General features: G+C 35.4%; 1 protein-coding gene across 1 annotated transcript in view; it reads right to left on the bottom strand.

Moving 5' to 3' along the window:
• Positions 1–7,580: 7,580 nt before the first annotated feature.
• LOC145246459 (growth hormone secretagogue receptor type 1-like) overlaps positions 7,581–22,922 on the bottom strand; it is a 601,437-nt gene continuing 586,095 nt past the window's right edge. The window contains exon 3 of the mRNA XM_080108077.1: positions 7,581–9,637. Coding sequence (XP_079964203.1) covers positions 7,678–8,661 — 984 coding nt within the window. The 5' untranslated portion in view covers positions 8,662–9,637 and the 3' untranslated portion in view covers positions 7,581–7,677. The remainder of the gene's footprint in view (positions 9,638–22,922) is intronic.

The following is a 22,922-nucleotide window of genomic DNA, read 5'->3' as shown; positions in this document are numbered from 1 at the left end:
ACCCATTTTAATTGCTTCACAGCATCCTTTCTATTTCAGGTCGTTTCTATTGAGGAGTATCCTGTTGTATACTTTTGCAGCTTTTCTTTTCTCTTCGCTGCAACCTCTCTCCTACAGGAGAGACGGTGCTTGCCTGTCTCTGGTTTATCGTTATTTCCATGACAAGTGCTCGTCTGAGCTCCAATCTCTGGTCCTCTCTTGTCAATCTTTCATGAAAAACACCCATCTAGCTGAAACGACTGTCAAAAATTTTCCCCACTATTTATCTGTGCCAAAACCAAAACGTAGATTCCATGAACAAAGCTTCTTTCTTAAAAGTGCACGCCTTTGAAACTCTCTTCCGTTTGACTGTTTCCCATCTGACTAACCTGGATGTCTTCAAGTCCAGCATAAACAAATTCCTGATGAACCGCCCCCTTAAGTATGACACTTTATCAAATCTCCAATACTAACGTACTGTACACGCAATAACCCTTATCCCAGAGTGGCTTCCGGCCTTGATAAGTAGTGACTACCTTATAAAAAAGTGAGATAATTCTATAATTATTTGTCTGGCTGAGATCTTTCTTTTTCAGTGGGTTGAACAGGTAACAGGAAATCAATAGGCACTGGAACAGATAACCTGTCGTCAGTCTATACGGGAGCAGGTAGCTGTTAGAAATCTCCAGCAAGAAGCAGGTGATATCCATCAAAGATTAAAGATGTCGATTATGCTAATGATCTTGCTTGTTAGCTTATGACAATGCTAATGCACAAAAGTTGCTACGCATCTTGGAAGAGTCCGCTGTCAGGATTGGGCCGCATACGAACGCAACGAAAACAGAATTCATGTTCTTTCACCAAACCGGTCCAATTGAAACACTGCGAGGCATATAAATTAGCTTTGTGTGAAATTCTCAAAATATAGGCTCAGTTATTTCGGAATCTATGAGGAAGGAAATCACTCACACACAAAGTGACTTTTATATAAGAGTGTAAATTTCAATTGTATAAAAGTAGTTTTTCGAAGTTGTATCGCAGTTTCTGTTAAGTACGAAAAGTTAAAACACTAATCAGTGCAATGCAATGGAAGTACATGTTGTGATTTCAAAATGCAGGATACAGTTCAGTTAGGCCCTGTCGGTGGGGCATTAGAATACGCCAACTGCTACCCCCCCCTGCAGAGGGTAAAAGTCCCTCAATGGGGGTCCTGGATATGACCTTAAACTATATCCAGTGGTGAGGCCCCAGCTTGTGGGCTTTGGGGAGTGTGGAGCAACCCTTTAATTATCATTGCTCACAGGTCCACTCTGAACCGGAGTGGTAGTACCTGTTAGGGTGTCCCAACTATGGGTTGAATAGAAACCGACGTGAAAACAACAAATATATTTTATTAAAACAATTTTTCTTCAAAATCTTTGGATTCGGCATTAAATAACCCGAAAAGGGTTGATATGCCGTAAAACAAAAAACACCAACCAACAGTTCAGTTAATACGTACCTTGATTAAGTGTCATCATTTAAGAAGACGCTGACAGAAATCATCAGCGCTGAGAAATCAGTGACATTTTGCTAATAACTAGAATAAAAAATATACACCTTAATTGTTGTTTCTGTATCTAATTTTCTGATTGTGCATATGGCTATGTGCATGCATATGCCGCGTTTCTTAATACGGAAAACAAGAAGATAAACTTTATACAAACTGCTCTTGTGTGAATTGAAGAAACTGGCGAAAAATGAAAAAAAGTCTTTATTTTTTACTTTCTGCTTCAATAGATTTTCTAAGGAAAAATAAAAAATAAGACCGATTCTGTTTGTATGTAACTGAACCAACATGACTAAGTCGTGGCGCGAAGTGACGTAACAACGCAGGAAGATGAAAAAACTAAAACAAAAAAAACATTATACCTTGAGTACATTAATCTTAGTTTATTTAATATTTTTAATCAGTTCATATACGTGTCACATAAGTACAGTGGTAACGTCACCAGCTTTGAATGCTACAGTTTTGATTTCGGTTTCGATTCTAGCTGATGGCACCCAAATAGTTTTTTTTTACTTTTGAAATAACGACTCAATAATAATACGCAGAAAATCTCGACATATCAAAGCGTATTTCTCGTCTAGGCAAAGCCGAGCGCCCCCCCACGTCGTTAGTCTAATATATAAAAGGCTATATGTTAGTCTGTCTGTCTGTCTGTCTCCATATCTTCAAACTCTCTCTCTCTACCGATACTTAAAGCCGAAGAGAGGCGCCAAGGGACTTAAATGATTTGATTTTTTTATAGACTGTTCTGTCATGGATCTTTAGCCGGTGCAAATAACTTTAAGGGGTCAAAAAATGGGTCAAAATTGAAAAGAATCGTTATGTATATTTTATACATTAATTATAGTTTATTTATAATTTTTAATCAGTTTATATGCGTCTCACGTTGGTATAGTGGTAACATATCTAGTTTTGAATGCTTCACATTTTTTTCCGTTTCGATTCTAACTGATATTCTTTTTTTTTTTCACTTTACTCTATAATAATATATATGAAATCTAGACAAATAAAAATATCATATTTAAGCGTATTTTACGCTCGGCCACGCCCAAGTAGTTAAAGTTTGACTGTAGTGATATTCATTATTAATGGGTGTCGTAGACATCATCACCCTGTTGCCAAGGTCGCTGGAAAAATGGTGGGGCCCTTCTACTGCTCCAGAAGATATCTCACTGCTGCTGCAAGTCTCTATCTATATAAAAGCCAAGTACGTCCAAGGATGGAGGACTGCTGCCAAATCTGGACATAAGCTGCTAAAAATAGCCTATACTGCCTTGACAGAGTACAAAATAGACTTCGTGACTTAGTGGGGAATGCCCTTTTCTCTTCCCTGCAACCTCTATCCCACAGAAGAGACGTTACGAGCCTGACTTTGTTTTATCGCTATTTCCATGGCAAGTGCTCGTCTGAGCTCAAATCTCTGGTCCCCCTCGCCAATCTTTCACGAAAAACACTCGTCTAGCTGAAACCACTGCCAATAATTTTCTCCACTCTTTATCTGTGCCTAAATCAAAACGTAGATTCCATGAAGAAAGCTTCTTTTTTAGAAGTGCGCGCCTGTGGAACTCTCTTCCGTTTGACTGTTTCCCACCGGACTACAACTTGGATGTCTTCAAGTCCAACATAAAAAAATATGTATGAACCGCCCCCTTAAGTAAGACACTTTATCAAATCTCCAATACTAACGATTACTACGATATTATCTCATTGATTACTGTACAGGCAATAATCCTTATCCCCGAGTGGCTTCCGGACCTTGATCAGTGGTAACCTCCATGTAAAAAAAAAACAAACTCTTTCATTTGATGATTGTACTCATGATTTAAACTAAACGACTACCCGTGTGAAACCTGGCCCGGTTGACTACAAAATAATAAATACATATATTATTTCAAATGTTAGATGCTATTCATCCAGGACAACGTCACTCAAGAATATACAAACTTTGTGGGTTTTAGTTCTTTAGTCTTCACCGTTTAGCTGGATATACACACAGTGACAACTAAGCTTTATATAATAAGGATATATTATATTTACTTTCTAAAACCGTATTGCTGCTAAGTAGTGTGTAATAAACCGCTCCTAATATATATTTATAGATATAATGTTGCACTTGGTGTATTACAATTTCCATTACTATTCTTTCTCAATGATCGAAAATTTCATGACACAATGTATATACATTGCATGATGAAAAAGAAATTACAATGGGAAGAAAAATAGCTTAGAATAATGCCAATATTTATGGGTAAGATACGAGAATACACTGAATGGACGTTCTTACGTATAACAGCATTAATAATTACTTTGTATTATGTTTATAAATAAGAATTTCGTCGCTATAAGGGAATAGTGTGTGCTCCCTAACTAGTTGAGTCGTTGCTGAACTTAAGCTTGGTTGATTTTCAGTTCAATATTTCTAATGCAAAGGTATATCATGAAAATGGTACTGATTGTTTGATGAATGTTTTACGATGAGTACAAAAGCGGTGAATGTCTCAGATCTCAGATTTCAATTACATCTTTTTTTCAAAAACTAAAAAGAGATTATAATACGTCTCCTCAATTCGACATTACGTGTCCTTTCTCATATACAGGTCAATGAAATCTTTTTTCTCAAAAATGAAACAATATCTACGTAAAGTTTGACAAAAATATAGTTATATGATTCCCACTGCACCAGACCAGGATATAAATAACTCCATAGCAAAGCTCTGAATGAAAGGCATAAATAAAAAAATATGAAAGGGAAGCTGCTAAGGTCTTTTAACCCTCATAAAAGAAAGACACCGTACGATCGATAGTCAGCTAGAAGTAGCTGATAGAACAAGCGTGGACGTAGTGAATTTCTATTTATCAGGTATAGCAATTACTAACACAAAAGACCGGTCATAGGATTTCCGATTTTGACTCAATAAATTTAGAAGTCATAGTTTGTTTAACAGACAGTTTTTTAAACGGTTGATAATAGGTTTGGGCTTCAAGCGGATTGGATAGTTTTAGCAGACGAGAAGATGAACTAATCAACCGACAAAAATGCACCAGTAGACAACATTAAAGCATCTTTTAACACATACACCTTTATATTATGTGTATTTGTGTTTCCTTTTGTTTGTGATGTTTTATATCTTTATACTTGTACACCAGTGTTTGCGCCCTCGCTAGTCGCCAGGACGGCACGGTGAGAACAAGACTTAGAAGAAGATTTGATAACGAATTTTAAAAAACACATGACTTTATAAGTACACGTTATTTAAAAACAGAGAAGCAAACAAAAAATGTACATGTTATGTCTATTATATGAATATTTAAATTGAAATTTCAACTTGCAAAATAAATCTGGTGCCCAAAATGTCCAACAAAAGTGATATACGTATTGCTATTCCACTAAATTGTGAAATGGTTAATATAAAAAAGGAATTCATGTTCATATGATGACACTTAATGTTTTAAAGTTCAGATAAATTTCCATAAGTCAAATGCTAACCAGTAAATGGCTAAAAAAATGTTCAAAAACATAATCTCTTGCGTTGATATTCTCATAAACAAAAATGACCGTAAAACAGCAAACGTAAATTTTAATGATGGCGTTAATATTCCTGCAAATTATCAAATTTCTTGATTCTCGTTGCAAGGTGCTTACTGCTACTAGATTTATTTATATAACAGACAAATACACATCGTACTATATATATAAATATATATATATATATACATATATATATATATATATAAATATGTTGGATGTGATAACTAATAGCTACACATATGCAAACATGTTTAAGTGACCAACCTGCCAGAGAAAATCACCTCATCAGGCCAAGAATATCCACTTTAAAAACAGGTGGATATTCTTGGCCTGATGAGGTGATTTTCCCTGGCAGGGTAGTCACTGAAACATGTTTGCATATGTGTAGCTATTAGTTATCACATCCAACATACTTATATTGCTCTGTATAAACATTGAGCACTCTTTGGTAGACACATTTTTGTTTTGTTTAAATAATACTACCAATAATATATATATATATATATATATATATATTGCACGTGTATTTAGTCAGTATTCTGTCATTTAAGAAAGCATTGTTAAAGTAAAATGTTGTTTCCGCGTAATACGTTTGTGTCATTCATTGATTTATATATATATATATATATATATATATATATATATATATATATATATGTGTGTGTGTGTGTGTGTGTGTGTGTGTGTGTGTTTATGTATGCTGTGTGTACGTAAATAATAAATATTACTTTTACCAGCATAAAGTAATAAGGAGTGAAATCCCCCGATTACGGACTCACTTTCTACAACCATTGAATTTTTATCATTTCGCGCCTTCACTTTTGACAGCAACTGAAATTGATTGAAACGTGCAATTGATTTACACATGTAAGTATTACCTAGAGGATTTTTTACACAAATAGGTCACACAATGTTTGGTAAAGCGAATTAAATTGTTTTTGAATAAATTCCCAACGGTATTTTCTTTAAAGAATTGTCGGTGACATTAATAATTACAATATATATATATACATATATATATATATATATATATATATATATATGTATAATGTATGTATTTTGCATCCGGGCAGGATAGAGTAATTTCTGTAGGAAACTCAAGTAAAGAATCTCAATGTAATCTAAAGTACTTGTAAATTAAAATTTAACAAAAACACAAACCCCTATCATTTATTTCACTTGGCCAATACCCAAATTTTCCAAAAATGGCCCAATAACTGGTACTTCGTTTAATAAAAAATTAGTATGACTACGCCAGGAAGAAAGGAACGGGTTTTTAGACAAGGTGCTTAACACTCCTCCCCGACCACAGATGTAATCTAAATCCTTCATCGAACTCGTGTGAGATGCCAACTACCTCTCACTTCCAGTGACTACATCTGTTTTGACAGAATCATCTTTGATCTAAGTGTATTCTAATCCAGATCTCCGGGAATTACGTTCAAAGAAAAGCCGGTCAGAAGCCTATGCTGACGCACAGGAATAACGTACAACGATGTCAGAATTTGGGACGTAGAATCTTCGGATATATGGTCAGAGAAATTGACAAACATGTTTAAGAAAATTCATCTTGGAATGTAATCTGGGCCAATAAAAGACATAGTAGACAAGAAAAAATGGGAGATTAACCACGACGGTTGAGCTAAGCGACCGTTTTCCCCATGCATCAACTCCACCACGCACACCGCCATTATGTCTGAACTGTCATTCGGAACCAGAAAAGGTTATTTTAATAAAGAGAATAGTTTTGATACCAGCTGTATTTACTACAAGTGTATATGACGAGAAATAACACAGGTTGAAGTTTAGAAATGATATAGAGTTTTAATCGTCTGTAGGTGATACATAACATTAGTAATATTGTTTGATGGCGCATGATATAAATATTAATGAAAGTTATGTAAATTGAAAAAAATATATAATTTACAAGTAAATTATTGCTGCTATGCCTCAGATGAATTCCGTAGATCTAAAGAGCAAGATAGGTAGTAGTTCACCCATAACATATTGAGATTGGCGATATTTATATTACGTTCTACAGAAGATGGTAAGTTTAAGGTGATCACCGGCTACGGTTTAGTTTATAAACTTTGGTATGACAAAGTGAAATATATCATAAAAGGGGAACTGTATTGAACGGTTTTACTCAATATTTCCTACAGAAATTTTTCTATCATTCAATTTCTCAACACGCACTATATATAAATACATATAAATACATATAAATACATACATATATATACATACATATACATACATATTATATAAGTATATTTGGGCAGCATTTTTTCTCTTATGCATATTTCGTTGAACAGCAGGGATAATTCCTGTATGCGATTCCGTTCCATTCGCGACTATGGCAAATTTTGTTTTCACTCAAACAGAACGTCAGAACATCGGCAATTCACATAGGGAAAAAACTAATTGCAATAAAGAAAAAGAGGAATTATTCCTGCTGTTTAACGATATATATATATATATATATTTATATATATATATATATATATATATATATATATATATATATATATATATATACGTCTGTGTGTGTGTATAGTTTTCCTTATTCCTTATTTCTATATATTCATTTGTAGTTGCACACCTTTTTCTTAGAATAGTTTTAAAAAATACGTTTGATTTTTTTATAGATTTCCGACGTCCCTTTCCGAAACATGTGGCTCGTAGCAGTGTAAAGTAGAACGTTTATAACGAAAGTTAAATAGTAGAGAAATTGCATTAGGTGCTGAGCGAGCTCGAGAGAGCGCTTATAATTAGACGACAGAAAGTGGACGTTGATGAGCGTGTAGAAACGATTGGCGTGGCTCGGAAGTACAAGCATTAGAAATACACTGGAAACAATCACCAAAGACTTGGTCAATCTCATCTGTGTCTTGCTGAGTGATGCCTGTTGCGAACTTGAGCGCGGCTGCATCTCCTGCAACCAATGACTACGTTTCTTGACATCTCGGACAGCCATGATGATCCTTAGGTTCATGACGAGAATCGCAGTGAAGGGTGCGATAAAAGTGACTACCGTGTCCACATAAGTCATGATGGTCAGGAAAAGTAAGAATTCGGCCTTCATATCACACATTCCCTGGCTGTTGTAAGTTGTCCAAAAGCTGTGTGAATAGAGCAACGCAGCCAAGATGATAATGATTAACGTTGAGATACGAGCTCTTTTTTTAGTACAAAGCTGTACGGCTTTTAGCGGATAGCAAACGGCTATGTAACGCTCGATCATGAATAGGACGACAAACCACACAGAAAGGAAGCTTAAAACGTAGGTTGTGAAAACAATAAATTGACACCAACGGTACGTAACGTACACGTAGATGCCTGTTTGCTGCAACCAGTTAAACAATAGAAGTACCAAGAAGCCAGTGTCTGTGAGGGCGAGCGCTGACATATAAGTACTCGAAGGCAGTTTTCTCATCGTACTGCTACAGCTGAACACAATGAAGGACAAGATATTTCCGGGAATACCGAGGGCAATGAACACCGGAAGGGCGTAGACGTGAAGAAGTTGGACAACATGCATAAAATAGTCTGGCTCGACCATCGATGATGTCAAATTTGCAGAAATATTTTCAGCTTCATCCATTGCGATTAATCGTGTCTTGAAGTTTAAGAAAATTCGAAATTGTAAAAAAATCTAAAATGGATTCTAAACAACGTAAAACTAGTCTACTTCCAAAAGAGGAAAACAAAGCAGAAAAAGATGTCTCGGTTTTTCATTGTGGTAGAAATTTGTGAAACTATTAAGCGATTGGTAAAATTATGTAACAGTAAAAAGTTTGTGAGGCATGAGCAAAACTCTTAAACGGCTGATGGATTCCCACAAAATAACCAAATTAGTATTGTTAGTGTAGTAATTGTTAGTATTCCGTAAAACATGTGAATGAATGGTACAATTCCATGAAACATAAACGCGAGTGTTAACTTTTCATAAAAGAGTTAAACGAGTGATATAATTCCGTGAAGCCTTTAAGCAATTGTTAGTATTTCATGAAACAATTAAATGAATGGCAGAATCCCGTGAAACATTTAAGCAATTGTTAGTATTTCATGAAACAATTAAATGAATGGCAGAATCCCGTGAAACATTTAAGCAATTGTTAGTATTTCATGAAACAATTAAATGAATGGCAGAATCCCGTGAAACATTTAGGCGATTGTTAGCATTTCATAAAATAATTAAATGATTGTTTATATTCTGTGAAACATGATTGTTAGTATTCCGTGAGATATTTAAATGATTGTTAGCTGTCCGTGAAACATTTAAATGATTGTTAGTATTCCGTGAAACATTTAAATGATTGTTAGTATTCCGTGAAACATTTAAATGATTGTTAGTATTCCGTGAAAGATTTAAATGATTGTTAGTATTCCGTGAAACAGGAAAATGGTATATTTTATTCACTTAAACATTTAAACGATTGTTTGTACTCCGAGAAACGGTTAACGTCTTGGTAGAATTCCGGGGAAAAATTAAAACGGTTTGATGATCTTCTCGGAATCGTTGAAAGCTCAGCAGACGGACATTTTCGAGAATTCCACGGACAATTCGAAAAGTTTATCTGAAAGAAATAAAAAGAAAAAGATATATATTATTTTATTGGATGTAGAAAATGAAAGTATTACTTAACTTCATTAAATAGAAAAAATAACATCCAATCCAAACTGACAGTAATAAACTTATAACGAGGAAGTCATTGTATGATGCCACATAAAATACCTTTGTATAATATTGAGGAAATTATCGGAAATCTTTCACGACTAGAAAAAAACTATAATTCATTCTTTCTTATGGAAATGTTTCGCGAATGAGGACGCATTCAAATATAACAATTGGTAATTGAATAATAAAATATTACTTGAAACTCTGAAAATTTTTTTTTTATATCCTAACCTAGTTCTAATAGCATGTAAAAATAATCTCTCTTTTTAGCAAATAAATATTTATTTCTGGTTTGAAGACGTCATACAAAAACATTTATGTTCTATTTATCGATCGCTTAGATAAGCAAGTATTAATTTCAATCACATTTTTTAAATATTCAGTCACTCTGACTAAAATACAAACAATAAGGCTATTCTCCAATATTTTTACTAATATATGATGCGTTTGGATTCCTTTTCTTTCCAAATACAATCTCCTTTAAATACATTTCATTATATTTTCTAATTCTCGGATCCTTTCTAAAAACAAATTTTAATGTTTTCACTTCACAAAATTAATCATTGAGTCTCTATCAACATAACTATTTAATCATTTTGTGATCTTTTCTAATAAATAAATGTTTTCACTATCACAAATATGTCTATCATCCAAAACATAACTTAAGTATTATATTTACATAACTAAGAGATCAATTGTCTCAATTTTTTATATTTTAAAAATTATGATAAATAAAGTGCATTAAGATATCTTCTCGACATTCTTATTTAGAGTTATAGCTAATTAATTAATTAAATAATTATTTTGCGTAAATACAAACAGAGAACTCCATTTTACGTAAATATAACTAAAAAAAAACTGCATTCACTGAAAATTAAAAAGAAATGGTTGTACAACACAAAAATCGCAGCTGACGGAAATAAAACCGCTAAAATATTGAAACTGTATTCTACGATTTTTACAATTTTAAACTGTCGCGTTACGCAAATCAACCAATGACATGATGATACAAAGGAAATAATTTAGAGAAGGCCATTATTTTCAAATAAAATTCGATAAAATGTTCAATCCAGTGCAAAAACAAAAAAACAAAAAAAACAATACAAAAACAAAAACAAACAAACAAACAAACAAAAAAACAAAACAATATATATATATTTTGAAGTTATTAAATATTTCAACTTACAAGATATAGTTTGCAATTTAATTTGATCTAATGGCAGTTCTGCACCGAATTAATATAAATTCGACGTCGATCAGAGGTGATTTCAATATCGAAATTATGATCATTTTTATTTTTAGTTATATTATGTAATCTAGTATATATGAAAACGTTATAGTTATTCGGTGTTATTTTAAAGTCAATTCATAATTTGTACATTTTAAAAATATTTTTAAATCTCTACTACTGTATTTAGTATGAGTCTATTTTTGCAAAATTTACACAAAGGTAATTTATATTTCTGACAGTAGATATAGTGTGTACAGACATTCATTCGATAAGCATTGAAAATCGAAAAATTCTGATCATAAAATAGTCTTTCTGATCTTATTAATGAACATAATTTATAGGGGACTATTTTATGTCAGACCGGTGTACCATTGGCCGGTGTAACGTAAAATACCCCCTGTAAAAATGTTTTATCGATAAGAGAAGAATTTTTTTCTGAATATCGTCAAGCTGAAATATAAGCTGATGTGATATTTAAAAACAAACACAGGCGGAATTAGATGAACGACATAATCGTTATTATTATATGTATTTTATTCTTTGCGAATTAGTTTAATGGACAAATTATTTCTTGTATAATTTTCTAGATTAATGAATTAAAAGTGTAATGTTAACAAACATCTTTCTACTCTTATCCCTTCATAATGACCCCGCTAATTAAGTCCCTAATAGTAGCCCCCTGCTTCAAAGTGGCACTGTGCCTTGTTTGGGGTGAAAATTGAATTAAAAAAAGAATTAAAATATCACGTGTAAGCGTATTGTACGACCGGACAAGGCAGAACGTCCAGTTAGTCCCTGCATATCTTACCAAAGCATTTGTAATAAAATGATTATATATTTTTACTCAACATATTTTTTGTCAAGCTATATTTAATGCTAAACCCTTATTTACTTTACTGTATTAATCGACATTCGTACTTAATTAAAGTGATCCGTTTTATTGTTAATTGATTAATGAACCCATTTATTTAGAAATGTTATTTTTTCAGTATACGGTTTCAAATATTTTCGTGTAATATTTTTTCTGTCACTAATTCTATTTCATTTTTTCAAGTCCACTATATTGTTTACTATAATGCATTACGTCATCATAAAATATATATCTGTCAATGGCGTACTACTTTATTACCAATTTGTAAATTACATTTCTATTTTATTATCAATTTGTAACATACATTTATTGGCATTTGTATATTTGTACGTTGGATCTCTTTTTGGTTTTCAATTAATTCGTTTTGAGAGATCATAGCAGTGACAGACAAATGCAACTTCAAAAACACATAAAAACTAGTGTATGTACGTAAAAGTAATAATATTTAAATATTATACATGACTATGTAGAAAAATAAATTATGGATGACAAATAGATGCTGGTTTTATGGTACTTCTCCAATCTTCGTAGTTGTTTAACTTACTTTAGTTTTAATAATAGGCGGTTTAACTTTTGTAACGACAATTTTAACTTGATTGTGTTCGGGGCCCGTGGCGCAGTTAATAGAGACGTTGAATCTCTACGGTTCCAGATGAACATTGTCTGAAGATAGCGGTTTCAATCCCACCCAAAGCGTGCCAGAGGTAATTGTTCAAAAATGTTGTGAGACGACAACAACTACGGATGGCAGTGATGGCTGAGAATGCAGTTAGGAGATTCGAAGTTCCTATCCGTCGCGGTTACCACCTGACGAAGGCCAGAGGAAGTTGGCCGAAACGTTGTGCACCAATAAAAAAGATAAGATGAGACTAATAGTCCGAAATAAAATAAAATTAAAATTGATTGTGTTCATCCATTATATTTTTATGTTCTATGTTTCTAAAGTCATTGTTTAAAAACATAATCCGTATAGCAGATAAGGTACCGATCATTCGAATAATTTTTTTTTCAATGAGAATAAGTACATTTGAGACATGATGTACACGAAATCCTAATTGTTAAGTTAGTCGTGTATTGCTCTTTCAGAAAATTACTTTGAGAGATTTCAACCAACTCATCAATTATTTTTCTGTCGTGATAAAGGTGAGAATCAAATATTGGGTTTGGTTCGCAAAAAAAACTCCGATTTGACCTTGAAATGCGTCATCAACTACAAAATCAAATATCAACCCGACGAATATGTTTAATGAGTTAGATAAATTGACACTTTCAAATAAGTATTCTTCTCACATTTCATGAGCAATTTTGTTTTATATCATTGTAAAAAAATGCTTTTGCAATGTGATAACTTCCTGCTTTCTTGTTGACAAGTGCAGAAAGCAGAAAGGTAATTTATATTTCTGGGAGTAGATATATTGTGTACAGAAATTCCTCCGATAAACATTGAAAATCGAAAAATTCCGATCTTAAAAATTGTGTTTCTGATCCTACACATAAACAATTTTATAGGGCAAAGAAGAACGTCCAGCAAGTCCCTGCATTCACTGAGAATAAAAAAAAAAATGATTGTACAACACAAAAATAAAAACTGACGAAAATAAAACCGCTAAAATATTGAAACTCTATTTACTTTACTGTATTAACTGATGTTCGTACTTAGTGATGAACTGATGTTCGTACATAGTGATGAACCGATGTTCGTAGTGATTCATGTTATTGTTAATTAATTTATGAATCCATTTACTTAGAAATGTTACGAGTAGGTGTTATGTGCAGAGTTGTGAATGTTATCATTTCCTCATTAAATTAGTAAGAATAATTAACTTGTTATTTGTTAATCATATTTATGCTGTTCCCGGCATCTGGTGGCGAATTGTAGCACACTTATTAAATGATAGATGGAATCACATATTAGACTATGATTAGGAAGGTATTATAATCTGCCTAAGATCAGGGTTTGATGACCAATGCTTTACGAAAACAAATGAGCGGTTTCATCAAGGACCAATGCAGATTCTGCCGCACAAAGGAAGAGTGCTATGCGATGCGACACAATGGGTAAATGAACAAAATATTTATTCAATAATGTTACCAGTTCCCGTTACGTTAAATATTTGCCAAACAGACACATCTAGCGCTTCTCTGTTCATTAATTTCCGTTAATTAAACACTTCAACATTTAACAAAGCTGTCATTAAACAGTAAAGAGAGAAGAAAAGTGGGAGCTCTTCATTTCTTGTATTCATTAATTTTGAAATTTTTTGCTGCCTTCCTCGTCTTCATAAGAGTTGCTTCATCGCGTTTCAGGTTTACTGCGGATACAGTTATGAGACTCAGGTTAATTACCAGAAGAAAGCCAGAGGAGGAGCTGGCCAAAATGTGGTGAAACAACTGCGTTCCATGTTTAAAAAGGATGTGTCGTCTATAGTATCAGACCTGACAGAATGGTTAATTGTAGGTATAGACAATTTCATGCCCTCGAAAAAGTTCCAGCAAAAACCTAACAGCCAACCATGGTTTTCTCCAGAATGTACTGCTGCTATTGCGCACAGAAATCACTATTTCCACTGCTTCCAACGTAATAGATGTATGGAAACTAAAGTCGCTTTCAGGACTGCCAGCAACAATTGTAAGAAAGTAATAAAGAACGCAAGAGAGTTGTATGCTCAGTCCGTCAAGTCCAAAGTATCTGAGCAGCGGCTTGGTTCCCACCAATTTTGGCAAATTGCAAACAGAATCTTGAACAGAAGCGTGTACTCCATCCCAACTATCATCAATGGACCTGAGTTAATCTCGTCAGCACCAGAAAGCCAAACTCTTTGCCAAGAACTTTGCAGCCAATTCTACCCTTTGCGACCAAGGCCGCCAACCCCCAATATCTCCTCCTGTATAAGAAAACACATTATGTGATATACAAATATCTGTATGTGATGTTGCCAAGCTAATCAAAAACCTTGATTCCGGTAAAGCAACCGGCCCTGACGATATTCCAATTATAGTACTCAAAAAACTTCAACCAGAACTAGCACCCATACTTACAAAACTGTTTAAACGTTGTCTTAAAGAGAATTGCTTCCTATTACCCTGAGAAATCTCATCAGTATGCCCTGTATTTAAGAATTCAGGTGATCGTTCATCCCCCTCTCAGTACAGGCCAATAAGTCTCCTGTGCGTCATGAGTAAGTTGCTGGAATCTGTGTTTAATAGAGAAGTAATCAACCATCTCAGCAAAAATAACCTTCTTAGTGACACACAATATGGTTTCCGTTCTGCTAGATATACAGCAGATGTGCTTAGAGTTATATCTCATAGGATTAGCGAATCTCTCGACAGAGGCAACCTTTCTAGGGCAATTGCTCTTGGCATATCAAAGGCCTTTGATAGGGTATGGCATAAAGGTTTACTTCACAAGATCTCTAGCTATGGTATTGCTGGAAATGTATTCTCAATTATTAAATCATTTCTCTCTGATAGGTTCATAAGAGTAGTAGTTGATGGACAAAAATCAGAAGCTCAGAGTATAAATACTGGAATCCCTTAGAGGTCCATCCTGGGCCCAACTCTTTTCCTGATCTACATTAATGATCTTCCAAATCACATCCTTACATCATTCGTAGACATTTTTGCTGATGACACTACCATCTATGGTAGCACATCTAAGACTGTAAATGACCAAGTTCTCTCCGATTCTCTCTCCTCTGATCTTGATAACGTTGTACAATGGGGAAAGGAGTGGCTGGTTTCTTTTAATGCATCTAAAACCAAGCTTCTATCTTTACATCATCAACGTTCTGATCCCCATCTGGCATCAATTAAAATGAATGGCTCTCGTCTTGGGGGGACCCCAAGTTTTGAAGGCTTCTGGGCTTGACCTTTACTCCTGATATTAAATGGAATACGTACATCAAATCTGTTGCCAAGGCCGCTGGAAAAATGGTGGGGTCCTTCTATCGATCCAGTAGATATCTCACTGCTGATGCAATTCTCTATCTATATAAGAGGCAGATACGTCCAAGGATGGAGTACTGTTGCCACATATGGGCAGGAGCTGCTAGAAAAGACTTGTCCTGCCTTGATAGGGTTCAAAATAGACTTCGTGGCCTGGTGGGAGATGTCCTTTTCTCTTCGCTGCAACCTCAGTCTCACAGAGGAGATGTTGCGAGTTTGTCTCTGCTTTATCGTTATTTTCATGGAAAGTTTTCAACTGAGCTTCAATCTATGGTCCCTCCTCGCCAAACTTTCACAAGAAACACTAGACTAGCTGCAAACATTATCAATAATTTTCCCCACTCTTTATCTGTACCTAAACCTAAACATAGATTCCATGATCAAAGCTTCTTTCTTAGAACTGCACGCCTGTGGAATTGTATTCCATTTTCCTGCTTTCCAGCTTTCTATAATATGGTTGTCTTCAAGTCCAACGTGAACAAGTTTCTGATGAGCCGTTCCACTTAAGTTAACAAATTTACCGAACTTCGATTACTATATTGTCATTTTGATTACTCTACACTCTTTAACCCTTATCCTTGAGCGGCCTATCGGCCTTGATAAGTGGTGACGTCTATGTAAAAAAAAAAGATATAAAGAGGAGGATAACAAATATCTTTAATAAATTCTTTCCTAAAGCTGTACTTTTCAACTGCACATTTCCTTTTCAGTTTTTTCCGCTTTTCACCTTGTACGTTATATATGCCATTACTTTTACGTTATATCTATTAATATTTTATTTCCATCATATTTGTTTGAAACGCGTATTCAATTGTTAACATTAATACCCCTAAAAACGATACACATGTAAAGAAATATGTCGCGCCGCCAACTGGAACACTTTTCACTAAGTGACCCCCCCTCCCTCTAAATCAGCCCACACCGTCTCCCTAATTAGATAGCATCTTGGTACCACAAGTGCCATTTGACCGTATGAGGCCACGTGAAACAAACGACCACCATGCTTTTTAGCCTCGAGTATCCAAGAAAAAAAAAACAAAGCTAAGTAAAAATTCCTAACTGTTCGCATATAATTTAAAGCTAATATTCTTTCCATTTTCAGGCATATTGTAACCGATAACTTTTCTTCACTTAAATAGACTATTTCGCCGCTTACAATGCCATGTCACTTAATTAATAAGTCAATGCTATAGTAAAGACAAACTCGGTAAAAAAAGAAATTATGCTAAGTTATTTAGAGGACATGAAAACCTTATTTAAATATCATTTCCACCGTGTTATAAATCCAGACTTATTGCATGTTCAATTATTGCATATATTAAAAAAAAACCTATAAATAATTAGATTTATTGAATTAAACCTAAAACTCTATGATTCTCAATTTATTGATGGTTTTCCTTCACGACGGTTAAAACTTATTTCAACGAATCCTTACGCACCGTAAGTTTATTATTTAAATTCTTTCCTAAAGCTGTACTTTTCAACTGCACATTTCCTTTTCAGTTTTTTCCGCTTTTCACCTTGTACGTTATATATGCCATTACTTTTACGTTATATCTATTAATATTTTATTTCCATCATATTTGTTTGAAACGCGTATTCAATTGTTAACATTAATACCCCTAAAAACGATACACATGTAAAGAAATATGTCGCGCCGCCAACTGGAACACTTTTCACTAAGTGACCCCCCTCCCTCTAAATCAGCCCACACCGTCTCCCTAATTAGATAGCATCTTGGTACCACAAGTGCCATTTGACCGTATGAGGCCAAGTGAAACAAACGACCACCATGCTTTTTAGCCTCGAGTATCCAAGAAAAAAAAAACAAAGCTAAGTAAAAATTCCTAACTGTTCGCATATAATTTAAAGCTAATATTCTTTCCATTTTCAGGCATATTGTAACCGATAACTTTTCTTCACTTAAATAGACTATTTCGCCGCTTACAATGCCATATCACTTAATTAATAAGTCAATGCTATAGTAAAGACAAACTCGGTAAAAAAAGAAATTATGCTAAGTTATTTAGAGGACATGAAAACCTTATTTAAATATCATTTCCACCGTGTTATAAATCCAGACTTATTGCATGTTCAATTATTGCATATATTAAAAAAAAAACCTATAAATAATTAGATTTATTGAATTAAACCTAAAACTCTATGATTCTCAATTTATTGATGGTTTTCCTTCACGACGGTTAAAACTTATTTCAACGAATCCTTACGCACCGTAAGTTTATTATTTAAATTCTTTCCTAAAGCTGTACTTTTCAACTGCACATTTCCTTTTCAGTTTTTTCCGCTTTTCACCTTGTACGTTATATATGCCATTACTTTTACGTTATATCTATTAATATTTTATTTCCATCATATTTGTTTGAAACGCGTATTCAATTGTTAACATTAATACCCCTAAAAACGATACACATGTAAAGAAATATGTCGCGCCGCCAACTGGAACACTTTTCACTAAGTGACCCCCCTCCCTCTAAATCAGCCCACACCGTCTCCCTAATTAGATAGCATCTTGGTACCACAAGTGCCATTTGACCGTATGAGGCCAAGTGAAACAAACGACCACCATGCTTTTTAGCCTCGAGTATCCAAGAAAAAAAAAACAAAGCTAAGTAAAAATTCCTAACTGTTCGCATATAATTTAAAGCTAATATTCTTTCCATTTTCAGGCATATTGTAACCGATAACTTTTCTTCACTTAAATAGACTATTTCGCCGCTTACAATGCCATGTCACTTAATTAATAAGTCAATGCTATAGTAAAGACAAGCTCGGTAAAAAAAGAAATTATGCTAAGTTATTTAGAGGGCATGAAAACTTTATTTAGTACGATACTTAATATAATCAGCCATCGAAAAAAAAAATTTAAATTTTTTTTTTTTTTTTTTTTTTTTTTTTAAGAAAAAAAATAAAAAGTTATAAACATCAGTGACCCCCCCTTGCTTTTACACGTCCATTTCCTTTCCGGATCCCTGCTCCGAACTTATGCTCGTGATCCATCATCTCATCTGAAGATGAGGGGCTCTTATGCCTTACACAACAATTTATCAGTCTATACTATTGTCTATAAACTGATATCATCAACAATTAGATAAGCTGTTTTTAAATTTCCCCTCTTGACAAAATTGCAAACCGGAATGCAAACGGATTTTCCTTTGCGTTAGAGGATTGAACTGAAGCAGTATACTTAATATGTACAATACGTGCGTACTAAACTAAACCACCTTTGTTACCTATATACAATCGCCTATACTGAATCCTCATCGGCTCAAAGCTCTCTGTATCCCCAGACTCTTAATTTCTCAAATCTTATATCACCAAGACATCCTTCTTAATTGATACAAGAATCCTCCTGAGCAGTTCAACATCCAGTGATCATATATCCAATCCTCATGAAACTGCTTATATCACCCTGAATATTACCTTAAATCTTTATTCTATCCCTAAGCAAAGTAGAACACCTAATAACACTCTAGTCAACTACTTTTAAAATTAGAAAAACCCAGTTTCAATATTAGAAGTACATCGTCCCTCACCTTGACTACGGACTTTTGCAATAAGTCATGAAACTATTGTACCTAAAATTCCTCTCCAAACTACAAAATACTGCTGCTTGTATACTAAGCAAGTACCTCCTATAGATACTTTACCTCCAAGATGACTGCCTTGTCTGTTTTGCATGACAAACCTTATTATTTTTTACTTAAATTCTCTTTCTCCTGATCACTAACAAATCAAATCTGCTCTACTTCCTAAGTTGACACTAAACAAATCCGTCTCACGTAACTTAGATGGGTCCTTGCTCTCCGCCCTTGACCTTAACAAACTCGCAAATCGATACCCATTAACACCTAAAATTTCCTAGGCATACTCCCGATTATAACTCCCAACCCATAACCAAGCTTCTAAGTAAATACTTACTAGCCTTAGTCCAATACATTGACTTAAAGTAATCTATAATGGACAGTAACCGTTAATATCTCTTTATTAAGAGATAGCATTGCAATAATTATTACACAAACTAAACCGGTACTCATTGAAATAAAAACTTCCGGATATTAAGAGAAAGGCGAAGTCATTCTCCTTAGTTGTAGTCTAAAGGCAACTTACTCAAATTGTCTAAAATTCCATGCATTCGTATACAATACTACTTATCCATCCATCTATACTTTTACTATACTTACAGAATATGCAATAACCTATATCTATCAGGTATAACTGTACTCCATATCAAATGTTCTCTTGTCTCTATACTGAACATATCTAATCTTTCAGTCTTACTAAATGTCCGGTTTGGGCACCAAATCAGAATTTCTAATAGAAAGTAGATCATACTCTAGCACTTTATCCTAATTCCTAAACCTACTAAACCATATCTAACCATACATTCCTAAACCTACTAAACCATATCTAACCATACATTGCTAAACTTACAAAACTATATCTAACCATACATAAACTTGACTCTCTCGATCCAATACTGTAGCAAATTTAACTGCTTCCACTGCATGAATTTTTACGTATGCCCTCTCTCAGTATAAATGAAAATGGACAGCATAATAATGCCCTTTTTAAACCACACTTGAGGAGTGAAAATCTTCTGTAGAAGCTAACCTAAATGCCCGATTTTCCAGGAGATATTAACCTAAATAACCAATAAATATTAACTACCCATGCGGGGTCGCAGAAATACCTGGATTAGGACCCAGGCGCGGGGCGAACCCCCTCGGAGCTGATGGACCCGTAGGTCTTCCCAGGCCATCCGTCTAGGAGAAGGAAAACTCTGAAACTAAACCTAGGGGAGGGAGGTCTCTTCAGTCCTGGACGACAACCTTCCTAGAGCTGGTGACTCAAACAAATCACCGGTTGGCAAACCTAAACTGCTTAAGGAGGAGATAGACTCTGTCTATCGCTCGGCTTTCATACTCCTTCTTTGCCTATTGGCCAGGCGTAGAGGTACTATCACAGGGACTCGCTTGAATCACCCAGTGGTTGACCTTGTTTCCTGACTAGGGTAATGAACGCCGCTTTTCCCCACTCCTGCCACATCCCATCCCCCTAAACTGGACACAGTGGGGTGCTTCAGTGCCATATATGTCAGTGCAGTTGGACTGGGCTGGCTTTGCCTAATGGATTGAGGGTACCGGATTGACAGTTTCCTGGCTGCTGTTTCCGACTGATAGTACAGGAGCCCTAACTCTTCGGTAGCGCTTAGAGCGGCTGCTCCATCAACAGTTGTAAAATATCGGGATGTTTGTAGTGCCATGTCGCGCATGGAAAGAGACCCTGCACTCATCCCCGGTGGGCTTTCCTGAGGCCACAATCCTGTGGGTGAGGACAGCTGATGGTCTACTTGTATTGCATGTCTGGTATTCTGCACAACTACTTGTCCAGCATCCCCTCACTCATCCACCCTAACTGAAACTTTTAAATAAAATAAAATGAAATGACAGCTCAAGCAAAAGTTACGTTTAAACCAGGACCAAACTCAAAGAAAACCAACCTGCCTCCTCCCTTGAGGCTTGCATTTACTAATATCCGCGGGCTTAGAACTAACTTAGATGATGTTGAGTCATTTCTCCTTGTAAACACCCCGGATATCTTAGCATTAAGTGAAACTAACCTTCACTCCTCCATACCCTCTAACCACTTTAACATGCCTGGTTATCTCCCACTCTACCGTAAGGACTCGGACAGACATATGCATGGACTTGGAGTCTATATTCGAAACACCCTCCCCCTAACTAGAGAAATAAAACTAGAATCAGAGGGCCAGGCCTTTATGTGCTTCAGACTAAATATGCAACACAATATTAGCTACTTATATTTTCTCTACCGCTCTCCCTCAAACCAAGACTGTACCCTAATAAACAAAGTCTCAGACAGCATAGATATAGCACTCTCCCTCGATACTAGCGCACAAATACATGTATTTGGTGACTTCAATGTCCACCACAGTAACTGGCTAGGATTCTCAAATCACACAGACGTAGCTGGTAGCGCCACATATAGCTTCTCTATATCTCATTCCCTATCTCAGATGGTTACATTTCCGACACATTTCCCAGACCAGCACGATCAACATGCCTCACTTCTAGATCTCTTTCTGACAACAGTTCCCAATGACTGTACAACAAATGCCCATAGCCCACTCGGGAATGCTGATCACGCTGTGATAATGGTAGAAATCAGCCTAAATTCTCGCCCTAAAACTGAAGACCCACTACTCAAAACAACGAGGTATTACAAAAAGGCTGATTGGGAAGCCATCAGGGAGCTCATCAGAGATGCCCCATGGCAAAATATCTTTACTCTTCCAGCGGAACAGTGTGCAAATGAGACAACTGAATGGTTCAAAACTGCTATTGAAGCACATGTTCCCGCACGGAAATACTACAGCAAGCCCCACTCCCCCCAATGGTTTACTTCTGCTTGTGCAGCTGCCATTTGTCAAAGGCAGCATGCGTTCCGCAGATTCAACCGACATAAGTCCAGCTCAAATAAACAGAAGTTTATAGAAGCTAGAAATAATTGTAAGAGAGTGATAGACACAGCTAAGTCAGATTACTCTGAAACCACCAGAAAGCGCATCGAAGCACAGAAATTAGGAACCCGGGATTTTTGGAAAATCTACAACAGCGTAGTTAATAATGGACAGTCAATTATTCCCCCACTAACAAACAATCATGAGGTTGCTTGCACGGCAACTGACAAGGCTAATCTGCTTGCCAGTCGGTTTGCCTCAAACTCCACACTGAACTCGGTACACCACTCACTCCCTGATTTTCCTCTGCGAACAGACGCCACACTTGACGACTTGAAAATCACCCCTTCTCAGGTACATGCTATTATAAAAAACCTAGACACCTCTAAAGCATGTGGACCAGATCTCATCCCGGCTGTGCTATTAAAAAAATGCTCTGCCGAGGTTGCTCCAGTTCTGTCCAAACTTTACAATAAATGCCTTAACGAATCTTGTTTTCCCGACTGCTGGAAAACCGCCTCTGTGGTACCAGTCTTCAAGAATTCTGGTGAAAGAACTGACCCACTAAATTATCGCCCCATTAGCCTCCTCCCGCTTTTCGCCAAAATATTTGAGTCCTTAGTTAATAAAGC

The sequence above is a fragment of the Euprymna scolopes genome, chromosome 24, assembly GCF_053919585.1.
Source record: "Euprymna scolopes isolate OS-2025 chromosome 24, ASM5391958v1, whole genome shotgun sequence".
NCBI classification, from domain to species: domain Eukaryota; kingdom Metazoa; phylum Mollusca; class Cephalopoda; order Sepiida; family Sepiolidae; genus Euprymna; species Euprymna scolopes.
Note: the sequence above shows the minus strand (reverse complement) of the source record. Positions and strands in the feature narration are given on the sequence as shown.